This window comes from Dermacentor variabilis, chromosome 11 (genome assembly GCF_050947875.1).
Source record: "Dermacentor variabilis isolate Ectoservices chromosome 11, ASM5094787v1, whole genome shotgun sequence".
Classification (NCBI taxonomy): Eukaryota; Metazoa; Arthropoda; class Arachnida; order Ixodida; family Ixodidae; genus Dermacentor; species Dermacentor variabilis.
Window position 1 is genome coordinate 28,252,620 of NC_134578.1, and position 13,505 is coordinate 28,266,124.

Here is a 13,505-nt window from a genome sequence, read left to right on the forward strand (position 1 = left end):
TTCACGGATGCGAGTAAACGCTAACAGTTCCTCCTGCATGCACGAAGTCCTCAATATACTGCTTTTTCCCCCTGTACCCCCCGTGTAGGGTGGCAAACCAGACCCTCGTCTGGTTAACCTCCCTGCCTTTCCTGTCGCTTTTTCCTCACGGCGAAACTGAAGACGTGGTAAGCCAGAAAAGGGCACCAGAACGAACATTGAAAGTTGTGGAACCTTGGCTTCGGCGCGAAATTAACAGTTTGAACTCAATTCGCTATATAAGCATTTTCTCTCAACCATAAAAATTTAGAAGCTTAAACTGGCTTTTCGAACAGAGAAGGCGTGCACCTGACTGCGCCTAACTACTGAAATATTTAGAACCTTCCCTTGCCATACAAAAAACATCCAACATTTTCCTGAACGAGATACATTATGCTAGAAAAGCTCTGGTCAGCCGGATGAAAAAATTCTGGCCTGCCGCTAACGCAAATCGGTGGTTTGGTCCGTTCTGGAAACAGTCTTGTCGGGTATCGTAAATTTTTGTGATAGACGGAAGCCGATCAAAAAGGTGCCGTTGAGGACTATTAGGCGCTTCGGTTTCCATGCGGAAGTTTAGTGAACAAAGCTTCTGTAAAATGTAAGCCGAAACGTTTGATACTAATGCTATCGGCGCCGTCTTCGCCGCTATTCAGCTCCATTTGGAGGCTCTTCTGCGCCATGCTCAGGCTCCATCAGCTGTGCACTGCAGCCAATAAACCCGCCTCTGGTTGCTGGCCCTTAAGCTGTAGCACAGGCCTTAGGTGCTCCATACAACTAAGCACACCATTTTTTTTTTGGTCGGCGTCCTCATGACGTGGGAAATAGGAATACGAGTAAAACACAGCGTAAAATGAAAGCCAGCACAAAACGAATGAAAAGTTTGAATCAGAAGTTTATTCAGAGTATAAACATTGGGGGGCGGAAAGAAGTGTCTGCAAAACACGCTGAAAAACTCACGTTAAAAGGCATCGAAAAAAAAAATGTAGCCAGACGAGGAAAAACATGGACAACGCTATAGTGCTTAGAAGTCGCACAGCCAGACTAGTATCTCGCAGCCCTGGCTCAACGAACTTTGTGAAGAGTACAAACGAGCTACTAAGAGATACCGCCAGGTGGCGCGTACAAGTAGGCCTAAATGATGCGGCCCATGAAAGTGTAAAGAAGTCGAAGCTCCGCCGCGCCGAAGAAAAAAAATTGTTCTGGGTGTCTTGAAAGCACCAAGGCATCTCGCAGCAAAGGTACCCTGAAGCCAGAGAGGAACTGCTATCACGTGACACTAAAACTGTGCTGCCAAGGCATGGCAAAGAAACCCATCAACCAACCAAGTGCTGCTGGTCGACTGATAGTGCAGCTATAGCTATTTGAAGTGATAACGCAGCATTATTGTAGAGAAGAAATGCAGCCGTCCAAAAATCCTGACTACGCTGACGAACGTGGTCACTCAGACATCCGAAAAGCACCGACCTGTGAGCACTCCAGGCTTGCGGCGTCACCAAACGGTTTTTCCGCATCTGGGACGCCCCCTTGGCAATGGGCATCCTTGAAGGGGGATAGCGACGACTGCCAAAACGGCACAATACGGTGAACTCGGGTGACGAAAGACCAAACTACACTGTTCTCAAGGCAACACCTTGGCACGCATGTGAATTCTGGGCAAAAAGTTCTCGGGCACCCCGAGATATGACGACGGCGGTCACGGAAAGAACTGCAACCACGTTCGGGCTAGTACGAGATGATTGGCACATAACACTGCGACCTCTGTCCGTACAAGATTTCCTTTAAAATACAAAACGAACAGCGACTGGCGGACAGTTATGGCGGCGGCCGAGTCTGCAGAGACAAGTGTTTTGATCATCGAGGGTCTCGCCGCAACTTGATCTCACGTACACACACTGACCTAGAAACACGATGGTGAAACTCCCATCCGCGTACTTGTGTAAAGCTGAGTGGTTAAATAATGCGTAAAGGAGCATTGGAAACGTAACTACGTGGCAAAGGTGAACTGAAAGAACACAACACATATCTTCACCATGGCACACTATTATATCCGCGATAACGGGACTAATAAAAGTGCGGAGTCGTTGACGAAAAGCTATCAAGGGAAACGGGGACAGACTGCGTAGGTGCCAAGCGCCAGCAACTGCACTATCGACAGGCCTCGTCGTGGCGACAGCGTCGCAGGTTTTCTTCGTGGAAAGGTTTATTTGGGGGACTCGGAGAGCGATGGTTGACGTTTCGGCTCCACTACCACATGACACGACAAGAAGAATGTGTTGCGAGAACGCTGAAACCAAACAGAAGCGACAAGTCAAATGTGTATAACACCCACGCGTAGAGTGTCATGCCTTGTTTACCCGCTACACACGCCGAGCAGTTTTCCACCCACGTGACGTCCCTGCTCGGCCATACCCCTTTCCCCGTCCCGCTTCACAAAAATGGCACGACCTGGCACACAGTTGCCGCCAGAGTCCCGTTTCGAAGGCTTCCGCCGGTTGTATGGTCCGTGCGAGCTCTTCGGACATGGAACTACAGCGTGTCACTTTATCCGTCAGTATCATCGCGATACGAGCATCGTGCTTCAACTAAAGTCCAACAATTCCCGTCGTCGCCGGCCGTCAGAGGGCGCAGCGGGCACAAGAACCCCTCCCCTAATCCCTCCTCCCCTCACACAAGGAGTCTTCCCACCCGAGAACGTGATTATAGAACGAAAGCCACAACATGGTCAGCGGGGCTCGGGAACTAGATTCCGCGCGTGGGGTGATGACAACGGTTTCCCGTGGTTCACTCCTCCACCTTTGGAGTCTCGGTGCTCGAACTCTCGGCTTTGGCATCGGCGGCCTGCGAGGAAGAGCAACAACGCTACTATAAAAACACAGGGCGATTGGCTATTCCAGTACAAGTACACTGAACAAGGTCACCAAAAGAAAAATGAACGAAATTGACTAAAACATTGCGAGTTTATCGTTCAGAAGCTGCACAGTAGGCCATGGTAACGCTGTACTTGAAAGCTCTGGATTAACGAAGAGCACCTCCGACTTCGGTGGTTGACGCTCCAACATGCCTTATCACACATTCAAAAGCGCTTTCGAACTAGACACTTCCCCTACACCTAAATTCACAGGACAGTGCCGCACTCTCAACTGAAGTCTCTGCTTCAGTGATTACCCACGGCGATTCTTGAGCGAAAATTCTGCCAACGAGGCGCTCTCATTCGCTACGCGAAAACACACGAGTGAAAGTGCGTTTCGCAGGCAAATTGTCGTCGGAGTAACTGAGAAGCGCAATAAAATCGCTCAACAGCCGAATAACGCCACTGTGCGCCATCACGGAGACAAAAGACTATCCGAAAATTGACCGAGAGAAAAAAAGCAGGGAAGCGGCGCTAGTGACGGGATCGTAAGAGCCTGGGTAATTCGAACATATAAATCATTGACAAAATGAGGGATGACGGTACAGTAACTCATAAGGCCGAGCTCGCCACCCGGTGGCAGGCAACAGACAGACTATGCCATTAACGATCATTATCAACACGGAGTTGAGACCCATTTGCGAATACGAGGATTAGAACAGCCAGATGTGGTTCAGGCTAACATTATTCGCCGATACCGAGTGCAATTTCCTTTCCATCTCTGAACTCGGGAGTACTTCACAAGTACGAGTATCTCCGCAAACAGAAAAGCAAGGGGGGCAGCCCTTACAGCATCTCCTTCGGGCCTTGACTCCGCAGGGCAGGTCTGCTCGGCGGGAGCGGGGGCCTCTGTGGGAGCAGCGGGTGCAGCCGGGAGCTCGGCGACGGGGCTGGCAGCTTCGGGCGCCTTCTCCTCGGGCTTAGCCTCCAGGGCTTCGCTGGACGGAGACTCCGTGGCGGCCGCGTCTGTCGCGGGCGCCTGGGGAACAGCGGGCGCTGCGGCCTGCTCAGACGTCGGCGTTTCGACGGCGGGCAGCTCCGTGACGGCCGGAAGGTCGAGATCCTTGGACTCGGCGGGCTCAGCAGAGGAGGGCTGCACTTCCTCGGCCGGTTTGCTTTCTTCAGCTGGGGCGGGGGCAGTGGGCGCCGATGCCTGTTGCTCTGCCTCGGCTAGTGCCTTCTCGAGCACGACCTCGGTCGGCTGTGGCTCGAGGTACCCGGAGTCCTGGAGGGGAGAGACGACTTCGGCAGCAGGAACGGCCGGTTCGGCGGCGGGCGCTTGCTCGGCCTTCGTTTCGGCCTGCTCCGCCGGAGGAGCGTCTGTGGCGGGGGCTTGAGATGCCGGCGCAGACTCTTCCTTGGCCGGTTCTACGGCAGCGACTGGGACGGGTTCCTGGGGTGCCTCTTCGGTCACCTTAGCCTCCTCTGCAGGTTTAGCCTCCTCAACCACCGCGGGCTGTTCCTCGACCTTAGCGGGAACGGCTTCCGGTTCGGGCTGCTTGGGCTCTTCTGGTTTCGGTTCGACGGGAGCTGGTGCAGCCGCAGGTTCAGGAGCGGGAGGCTCGGTAACGGGTTTTGGCTCCTCCGCGGGCTTTACTTCTTCGGCTGGCTTCGCTTCCGTCGCGGGGGCTGCGGGTTCCTGAGGCGCGGGCTCTGCGATCTTCTCGGCTACGGGCTCGGCCGTGCCATTGGGCACTGGCTTGGCCTCGGGAGCGTCGGCGGTGCCGTTGGTGATCACCTCCTTGGTGGCGGCCTCAACCTTCTCCACAGGTACTTCGGTCTCCTGCACGAAAGGAGAAAAAGAATGATGAGTTAGCAGCTGAACTGAAAGGTGGCCGAGCAGGCCGCCGATTCGTTTGATTCTCACTATTCATGGAAACAAATAGAAAGAAGCATGCCAGCAAATGTCCACTGAAAGCGACATCGCGCCAATGTGAATTCACGTCAGAAACATGGACACAGGTAAAGGAAGGTTTCCTGTCATACGTGCCCCGTTTTTAAGGTGTCAATGAGCGACTCCAGATTAGGCCTACCGAAGGCGGGCAGGCTGTCGCAGGCGACCGGTGAACATCTGATAACGCACTGCTATTAGTGACGAAATGGAGTATTTAACGTTTGACACTGGCTTCTCACAACATAGAATATGCGTAAATCGAAAGACCGCACTGCATGGAGTAGCACCGGAGCATCAGAGTAAACGATACGATTGCCGACTAGGAACGGCGATTTGGGGTTGTTAAACGCAAAATTTGGCAGAGCTGATCACGAATAAATGAGCGCTTGGTAACCTGTACGCCAGACAGCGCTATCCTTAATATAAATAAATACATAAATAACATCACTATTATGAAGGAAGCTCTGTTAGCGGGGGGGGGGGGGGTCGTACGTGCTTCGCCATTTGGCGGCACCAAGAAAAGCCCGTCAAACGAAGATGTTCGAACTGGCAATGTAATTGCGAATAATATATTGAGGGGCTAGTTGGTAATGCAATGGTAGGGAGTTACTGCGCAAATGTCAAGATTGGCACATCAAACGAAAAGACAAACAATAAGCGGAAACTATTCGAACGAACAAAAGTGGTTCCAATACAATTAAGAGTGGAAGGCTACGACACTGAGTATAGCACGAACGCATTTTGCCGAATAAAAAGACGAGTCCGGGTCGACTTTAGGAAGCAGTAAGGCCCACAGTGGGCATTTAAGGACGTTGGTCACGCTATTATCTGAGTATTATCTGAGAAGGAGATTCTTGAGTATGGGAAGGAAAGGTTGGGGTAAAGTGCAGCGCAGTAACTGTCTCTCAGCAGAGGACACCTCAACCGCGCTGCACAGGGGGTAGGGAATGAAAGTAGGGGGAGAGAAGGAGCACCAGAAACAGCAGCACGCCGCGGAAATGTGGTGGAGCTAAAGGCGGTCGGCGAGGCCGACAGCCTCGGCGAATGTCAGGAGCGCACGTAGAAGTGTCCTGTGGCGTGAAGGGCAGCCCGAGGGGTGCAGGAGTTCAGTCACGGTGTCGCACGGCAGGCCGGGGAGCGTGACGAGGGGGCGGAGGAGGAAACGCTCCATGGAGGCGCTTAATAATGGGCTATTATCGGAACGCCAAAGAACTTTCTAGCGACATCTTCCTGTTGAGCATCCATGCGATCGAAGAAGTCGATGCGAGTCACCGAGGCTATTGAGACAATGTGCAGAGAGGATCAACGTAACTGCAACCAACTCGGCGCAAGCGAGTAAATGTATAGTCGCCCGTAGTTAACGAACGTGAAAAGAAAAAAAATAGAAGACATGCATGATAGGTGTGCCCATACGCCGTGGGCGAGCGGTTGCCCAGAGGGACGTAACCATTTAGGAGCGGTTCCGAGAATTCGTCTTGCTAGAGAAAGAAAAATCGGTGCCCAATGTCCAGCCGACACATCTGAACGGGGGGCAAGCGCGAAGCCGGAGTTTTAAATTTAGCGCAACGCCGCGTGACTAAGGTCCTCCAGTGCGGACCTGAGAAGGCCAATGACATTTCACCACCATGCAGATGAGGCGGGGCTACGCGATCAGCTAACCGGCTCCAAAATTTTTTAGCCGAAGGACGGCTAAAAACAGTCGCCCTCCGGCAAGTTTCTGCGACTCCCTCGGCCAAGCAAAACCAAAAAGAAAAAAAAAACGATCTGCGCAGAAGAGTAACGCACACGAGTTGACGTTGCGACAGGTCCGACACCGGGGCAACCAAGCCGTGCCTCGCGCGCTGGGCCCGATGGGAGGCGCGGGCATCAGGCCACGTGATAACGCTCGCGCGCGTGCGTGCCGAGCGGTGAAACACGGTCACGAGTTTATGCGGCCTTCTCTCGGCGCGCGCGGGAAAAGCCGGTGCGCACCGGTCTACGCAGCGAAAATGTTTACGACGAGCACGCGCTCGGAGAGAGCAAGCAAGGCACGCCACCGCTACGCGTCGCAAACGCTGCGCATTCCACCGAAAGATTACGGGCGCGGCGCCAAATAGGCGGGAGCCGAACGTCACAGGAAGCGACGACGAGCCCCCGCACGTCTCCCTCCTCGGTCGCCGGTAGGCGTCGAGCGGCGGCGCGTCAGCTGTGGGCGGCAGCGGACGAGACGGCGCGAGACAAGGCTGACATGGAAGGAAGGCGCTGGAGCGTTGGTGGTCGCGATACGGTAGTGAACGCGCCGTTCACTTCTGAGTCAGCGGTGCGGTATTCCAGAGACGAGACGACGGGAATTCAGCGCGAGGTATGGGACTTGGAAGTACGGAACGCATGCGGCTGCTGCTGGCATAGTTTCCTATACGAAAGGTACCAGAGGGGCAACTGGCGCTGTCGTCGTTTGTGTTAGCGTGAGAATCTGGCTTAGTGCACGGATTTGACCGATCTTCGTGCTCGTGGTGGTTTCGAAAGCTTTTAAATTTATTCCAACCGCACGAAGGCGGCAGGTTTGTTGCGCGCACATTCGCAGTCGTTGAAGCTTGCTGCACTTGTATTCAGTTTGAAGTAATATTGCGAAGTAGGAGAGCCGTTTGAAGCCGCACTGACAAACGTTAAGACAAATCCATGCACCGCGCGTTCCCGTGATGGCTGAGCCGCCATGCTAGAAATTCTCGCAGACATTAGCGTCAACAAGGTTCCCTCGAATACTTTACTCGTGAAACGCCGGGCGCCCGCAAGTAAGGCGTATGTGCCCTGAAGACAGTTGCACACCGACGGGGTCAGTCCTTTCCAGAACGACACGATCGACGGCCATCTCAGACACCGGGCAATGTTCCCCATGAAATCCGACCCTTAGTCCACGCAGCCCAAGTCACGCGCGTTAGTACAAGTCCTTAATATCGACGACTTTCAAGATTCGCTATAGCGCGAGTGCAGTAACCACCAACACCGACGATATCTAGGCTCGTCGTAGACGCACATGTCCAAAGTTTCGAATCCGAAACGAGGTTTCAGAGTGGCCCAAACAGGCGCGAACCTACGTCGCACCGCTAAGTGACTACAGGAGACGTGAGGCCTTAGACATGAGCTAGGAGGGATGCAAGGTAATATAAAAGCAGGAGCGATTTGTGGACTCGCAGACATGCGTGTATTAACAGGTGCGGGGGCAGTAAACGTCAATCAGCGCAACGGCACAGAGAAAAGGAGTTGTTAAACTGCGCATTTCATACCGAAGACAAGCAAACATCAAGGCACCTGTTTATCGCAGGAGTTGAAAGGGTAGAAATTGACTTTGGCCGGTATTGAGCCAAGATAGTGCCACGCCCGAGGAAGGCACGTCTGTTGGGCAGGCAGAGCAAATGAGTGGGCACGGCGTTACGCACCCAGTAAGGCAAAACAAGCAGTTTAATAAGTACATCGTGAGAACGCTGTATCGACTCGAACGATCCGGGTTTGCGGCACAGAATTGACGAAATGCCGCGCAAGGGCGGAGTCGCTCAACGAAAGTTAAGAAAACCGGAGCAGGCTGATAGCAAGACCTTGAAGCGGTATGACTGCTTCAAAATTGGGACGCTTGCGAACTGTGGCGCCCCCTGCGGTGAACTAAAGCAAATCAAATCAACTTCAAATGGCGACGCCTATACGAGAGATACCACCGTATCGTTTAAAGGCGCGCGTGCTCCTGGTTAAGGTCCCCATGGCAGTCCCCAACCATCGTTGTCAATGCTGACGTAAAGCTGCCCAGCAAACCGATACCGCACACTCGGACTTATCTCGGATACGCCAACGTTAAGAAATAAAAAAATGAGTGATATACCGCGTTGCATAGCGTTAGCGCCCATATCAGGGCAACTAACAATAAGCGGCCTCACTATTACTGGGATAACAAAGAAACCAATTTGAAAAAAAAAAGTGATTAAAGAATTTAGTATTCAGGTCAAGCAATCTCATTGTCCAGCAAGTGTACGAAAAAGATACCGGAACGCTTTGTTCACGCTGTGCATCCGTTACCATGCAAGTAAGCAGCAGCCTGCCCAACTTGGCGCAGAAGACTGCAACGTCCCTCTAACTTGCGAAGTGAGGGACAAAGAAAAACGGCCGGATTTTGAAAGTATAGCCTCGCAGCCGTTATGTAACTGTGGAACCTAGCGTTCAGGAAAGAGCACGTGACAGCGAGTTGGAAAGTGATATGGAGACATCACATGCCGGACTGCAGAGAGTTCTGAGAAACATGTTTGCTGCAAGAAGAAAAAAAATGTTGGACGTGCTCTTCAAATGCGGAGGCGTAATGCGTGACGCAAGGCCTTGTTGACAGCCGCACCTAAATAGATGCTGGCAGAGACCAGGGTTCCTGTCCCAAGAGACCAGGAAGCAAGGTTATACATAGCCGCGCACAAGACGAGCCTTCTCGCCGCCGAGTCCCGTGATACTGAGATGCGGTTGCGGCACTTGGACGTAACCGTGGCCCCGGCATATCCGGCCCCCCGAGGCTGGATGTCGTTAACGTGTCGCGGTGAGCGCCAGGAACTAAACGGACGGGCAACGGATGGTCGTCTACATGGAGAGAAACGTTGATCTCGCGTGCGATGACGCGATTAAACGACCTTCTGACAAACGGAACATGGCTATAAGCTGCAAGCAACCACCGAAAGGCCAAAGTAGTGGACGACTTGGGAAATATCTGCAAGTGCGCTGGAAGACGCCGCAGTGGACGACTCCGCGTAAATTTTCACCGTATATGTTTCCCTTAGTGCGCGCACACACGCACACGCACACAGCAAAAAGACTACACCAACGTTTTTCGCATTCAGCTTCCATCGCAGTGGTCTCGCGTTAACTGGTATATTTCATCAAAGAGGACTGCGTTGCAAAGAGGCAGCGAACGATCAAGCAACGACTTCGCATCGTGAACGCCAGCGTTTACACAGCTCGTGACGTTGCATAGTGGTTGAGCTGTGTGCATCAGTTCAAAAGCAATGGGTTCGTGGATGCGCGAGCCGCGCTTGCAAGCATCGAGCGTGATGTGCAATTGAATCTCAACATAAGGTCTGTGAAAGGTAACAAGACAGGATTTCACTAAAAAAAAAAGATTGTATGGACCACGTGGCTGGTGATGAGAGAGAGAGAGAGTGTTGTAGCACTCCTTTATTTCCGGTGAACATGGGTGTCTTTAAGGGTGGAAAACGCAATAGAAATGGAACGAGGAATCAGCAGAAATAAGGGGCGAATAGCGGGGACAGGCCTAATTCAACGACGCTACCGCGGCGATAAACACCGTACGTCTGAATTCCGCGATTCTTTGACGTTTTCAGGAAGCACGTTACAGAAAGCTTGTACAGCAACGTTTCTAGCCGTACATGGAACTTTCGTACATGCTTGCGACATACGAAGGCCCAGCTGTGTACCCAGTACAGCGGGTGAAGTCAATTGTGGCAAAAAATTTTTCAGCGCGAACCAAACAAAGACGAAGTAGAGACGTGAACACAAGACCCGGGTCGACTTTCAACTGAATGAGCACTTGAAGTTCCAAATATACGTGTGCGCGCACGTCATCGGAAAATCGGACGAAACCTGTGAAAAATGGAAATTCTTTTTCGAATAGTGACAGCGTGCTGATGCACTTGCTTCCGAGTTGATAAAATACGCTTCCGATTTCGCGTTCGAGCTAATCGCGCGCCCGTTGAAAAAAAAAAAGGAAAACGTGGTGTTATGGAAAACGAGTGCAAGGCCACCAGTTTGGCCTAGATAGCTCCTACCACAGCCTCACTAGATCTGGTGCAGAACTTCACTAGTGCACTTAGCAAACTACGAAACATGCGTTCGTGCGCACGATTGATAAGATTTTCTTTTTTTTGCAGTCGTGCAACACATGTGACAACGTGCACGGTGCAGAGCAAACTACGCCTACTTCACCGTTCATGCTGTTCGGGTAAACAAAACTCGATGCGAACGGCTACGTGTGCTGCAGGGTTAGTCCAACGCTCGAAAAGTCTGGCCATGTAAGCGCGCGCTCGCGCGATCGAAAACCGCTCGAAAGTTTTATTTAGCGCTTTCGTACATACACGTCGTGACAGACCGCACGCTACCACTTCCGAGTGCCCCACTGTCACCGGATGCACGACGCGACGGATGAGGATCGGCCGGCTTGCGGATAGGGGGCGCTGCGCACGTTCGCAGCCCCAGCAGCGAAGAGAGAACGCTCGGAAACGAGGCCTAGAATAAACCGCACCCGTCCGGGAGGCGCCGGCTCAGGGGAACCGCAGCCCTAAAGACGGGCAAGACGAGTCGCAGGCCTGCAGACGCGTCCCGTCTCGTCCATGAAAGGAAAGATGAGGCGAGGCCCGCCCACCTCCTCCTCCTCTTTGTCGGAGAAGAGCGGGCGAGCTCTGTCTGTCAAGGGCTCGGGGTCAGGGCGCTACGACGACGACTATTTTCGGGGGACGTGCACTACAAAGTCTCGAGGGACAGGCGTCGTCGGCGCAGACGAAGTGTCATCGGCACGAAACGAGTCGCCACGCGAGTGTTCAACTTCCTTTCCTCTGGGCGAAGGCAGGCAAGGACGAAGAGAAGACGGTGCCGGTCGGAATTCCCGGGAATCGGACGGAGAGCGAAACAGGAGCTCCGAAACGTCCCGTCCAGGTTGACGCTGACAAAACGCGGATGCAACAGCAACTGAAGGGGCAACGGTGTTGCGTGCCGTGATTTGCGAGCCTGCTTTTTGATTATTGATATGAACGCACGCGAACTCGTCCAGCTAAGCCAAGTTACAGGAAACTTGGGACGAGAGGAAGCAACTTATAATGAGTTGAAGTTGCTATGAATTTTTGACAGCAAAAGGCAGGCGTAGGACAGACGTAAGAGCGTTGTTTTGTTAGTTGCTATCGTATCCAAATTTCGCACGCCTGCTTATGATATAATGCGAGATTTCCAGATCTTGCGTGGCGTTGAGACAACGAATCGAAACAGTGGGTATGGTTTTGAGTTTAGTTCGACGAGTGCATTTTGCCTCGATCACTGAACACCGTGGTGCGATCTACGATTTCGAACTAGGTTAACTCACGCCGCGTGCAAAGCCGCTACTAGAGCCCACTGAAGTGCTGCCTGTTGTCTTGTCCGCGTGAAAGACAGCCCTGAATTCGGCCGAAGCATCCATTGAGTGAGCCCTTCAGTTGTGAGCCTTCCTTGTCGGTTTCTAGTAGACGTTTTCGCGAGAGCTTTGCCAGGATGAAGCCATCGCGAGCATTGCGTCATCCATCGAAGCAAGCGGTAGTCGTCCTTTCTACATAACAGTATCAGAAAGACTGCTAGCGGCTGTTGGTAAAGGTAAGATATCAGCTGGTTCTTTTGCCACAAGGGACGTGCGAGTAAGCATCAGTAACGTAGAAAAAGTAGAGGAAATTGACAAGCTACTTCATGCAAACAGAAGTGCACGGAATGCGACAAACAACCACGTGCGGGTCGTGTCCACACAGGACGCTTGCGCCACCAAGTTACAGCGTCGGCTAATGCGCAGTCAGCGTAGTGGTCCGGAAGCGCGTCGTGAAAACAAGGGACACGCTAGAGAAAGCGAGATTGTGACCACAAAAGCTAACGAGCAAGGTCGACGTGACGTCATGGACCATTGGAACGGGGAGTTAGGAAACAGTGTGGCGGTCAACAGTCGCGCAGAGAGTTGAGGAAGTGCGAAAAGTATAATACGGCAAAAGTAACGAGAAAACTGACGCGAAGAACAAAAACTCGTGCAAGGGCAGCGCCAGGATCAAGATCCGTCACCTCAAATGTCAAATACGTTGGGCGCGTAGTGAACAGAAGCGCTGCACATAATAGTGCCAGAGCTGACTGCGTGCGCGCACCGTGACACTTTGCTTTCCAGCCAGATATGCAATTCCGTAGGACGTCCGGCAGCCCGTACTTAATTTCGATACCGCCCTCCGTCTTGGCGTGCTCGCATGGTTCAGCGCCGGGGGAGGGGGGGGGGGCTGTGAGTCAATCTATGCGCTCCTCGGGCGCCCACATCCGCCGTGACATCCAAGAGAATGGGGAGAGAACCGGAGAACATTCTATTTGCAAGACGAAGGGGGTGGGGGGAGTGGGGAAAGGAGGCGCTCGCCGGCTTCCTGGCACGGGTGGAACATTGACCCGCCAAATGGCTACGATAACGGGGACTCCACACGACGCTTATGCGGCGACAGACGGCGATGAAGTGCCACGACGACGCCGTGGTCGTCTGGTACGTCGACACAGACGTGCAGACGCCAGCGCAGAGCGGCGTGTCAGAACCATTAGCGAAGTCCCTTTTACGAGATTCGAGGAGAACTCGTGGCAAGGTCGGTCGTGTGCCGCATCTATCCCGTCTCCCTTGCTCTCGAAAAGGGGCAACGCTTTTGTCGGTCTCGCTGCGCTACGATTGCACGGAAACTAACGAAGAAAGAAAAGGCTCCAAGGTGCTGCAGACTAGCGAAGAATGCAGACGCGACCGCGGACCTGTAAACGCGCATTACACATTTACCACCACGAAACGGTGATTACGCCGTGCGCGCCCGTCTCCCATGATCTAGAGAGAGAAAAACTATTTCAGTCAAGACCACAAGTAAGGAGCCTAGAGATGCGCGTCTGCGGTGGTGCGACTGAGAATAACCGAAGGACAGAGTG

The 13,505-nt window shown here is 52.9% G+C and overlaps 1 protein-coding gene across 3 annotated transcripts in view; it reads right to left on the bottom strand.

Annotated features, from left to right (window-relative positions):
• Positions 1-890: 890 nt before the first annotated feature.
• The window catches only part of LOC142563808 (uncharacterized), a 144,728-nt gene continuing 132,113 nt past the window's right edge, over positions 891-13,505 (bottom strand). For all 3 annotated transcript variants that reach the window (XM_075674430.1, XM_075674431.1, XM_075674432.1), the window contains 2 exons: positions 3,717-4,709; positions 891-2,856 (listed from right to left, as the gene is read on the bottom strand). In XM_075674430.1, the coding sequence (XP_075530545.1) occupies positions 2,800-2,856; positions 3,717-4,709 (1,050 nt within the window). In that variant the 3' untranslated portion in view covers positions 891-2,799. The remainder of the gene's footprint in view (positions 2,857-3,716; positions 4,710-13,505) is intronic.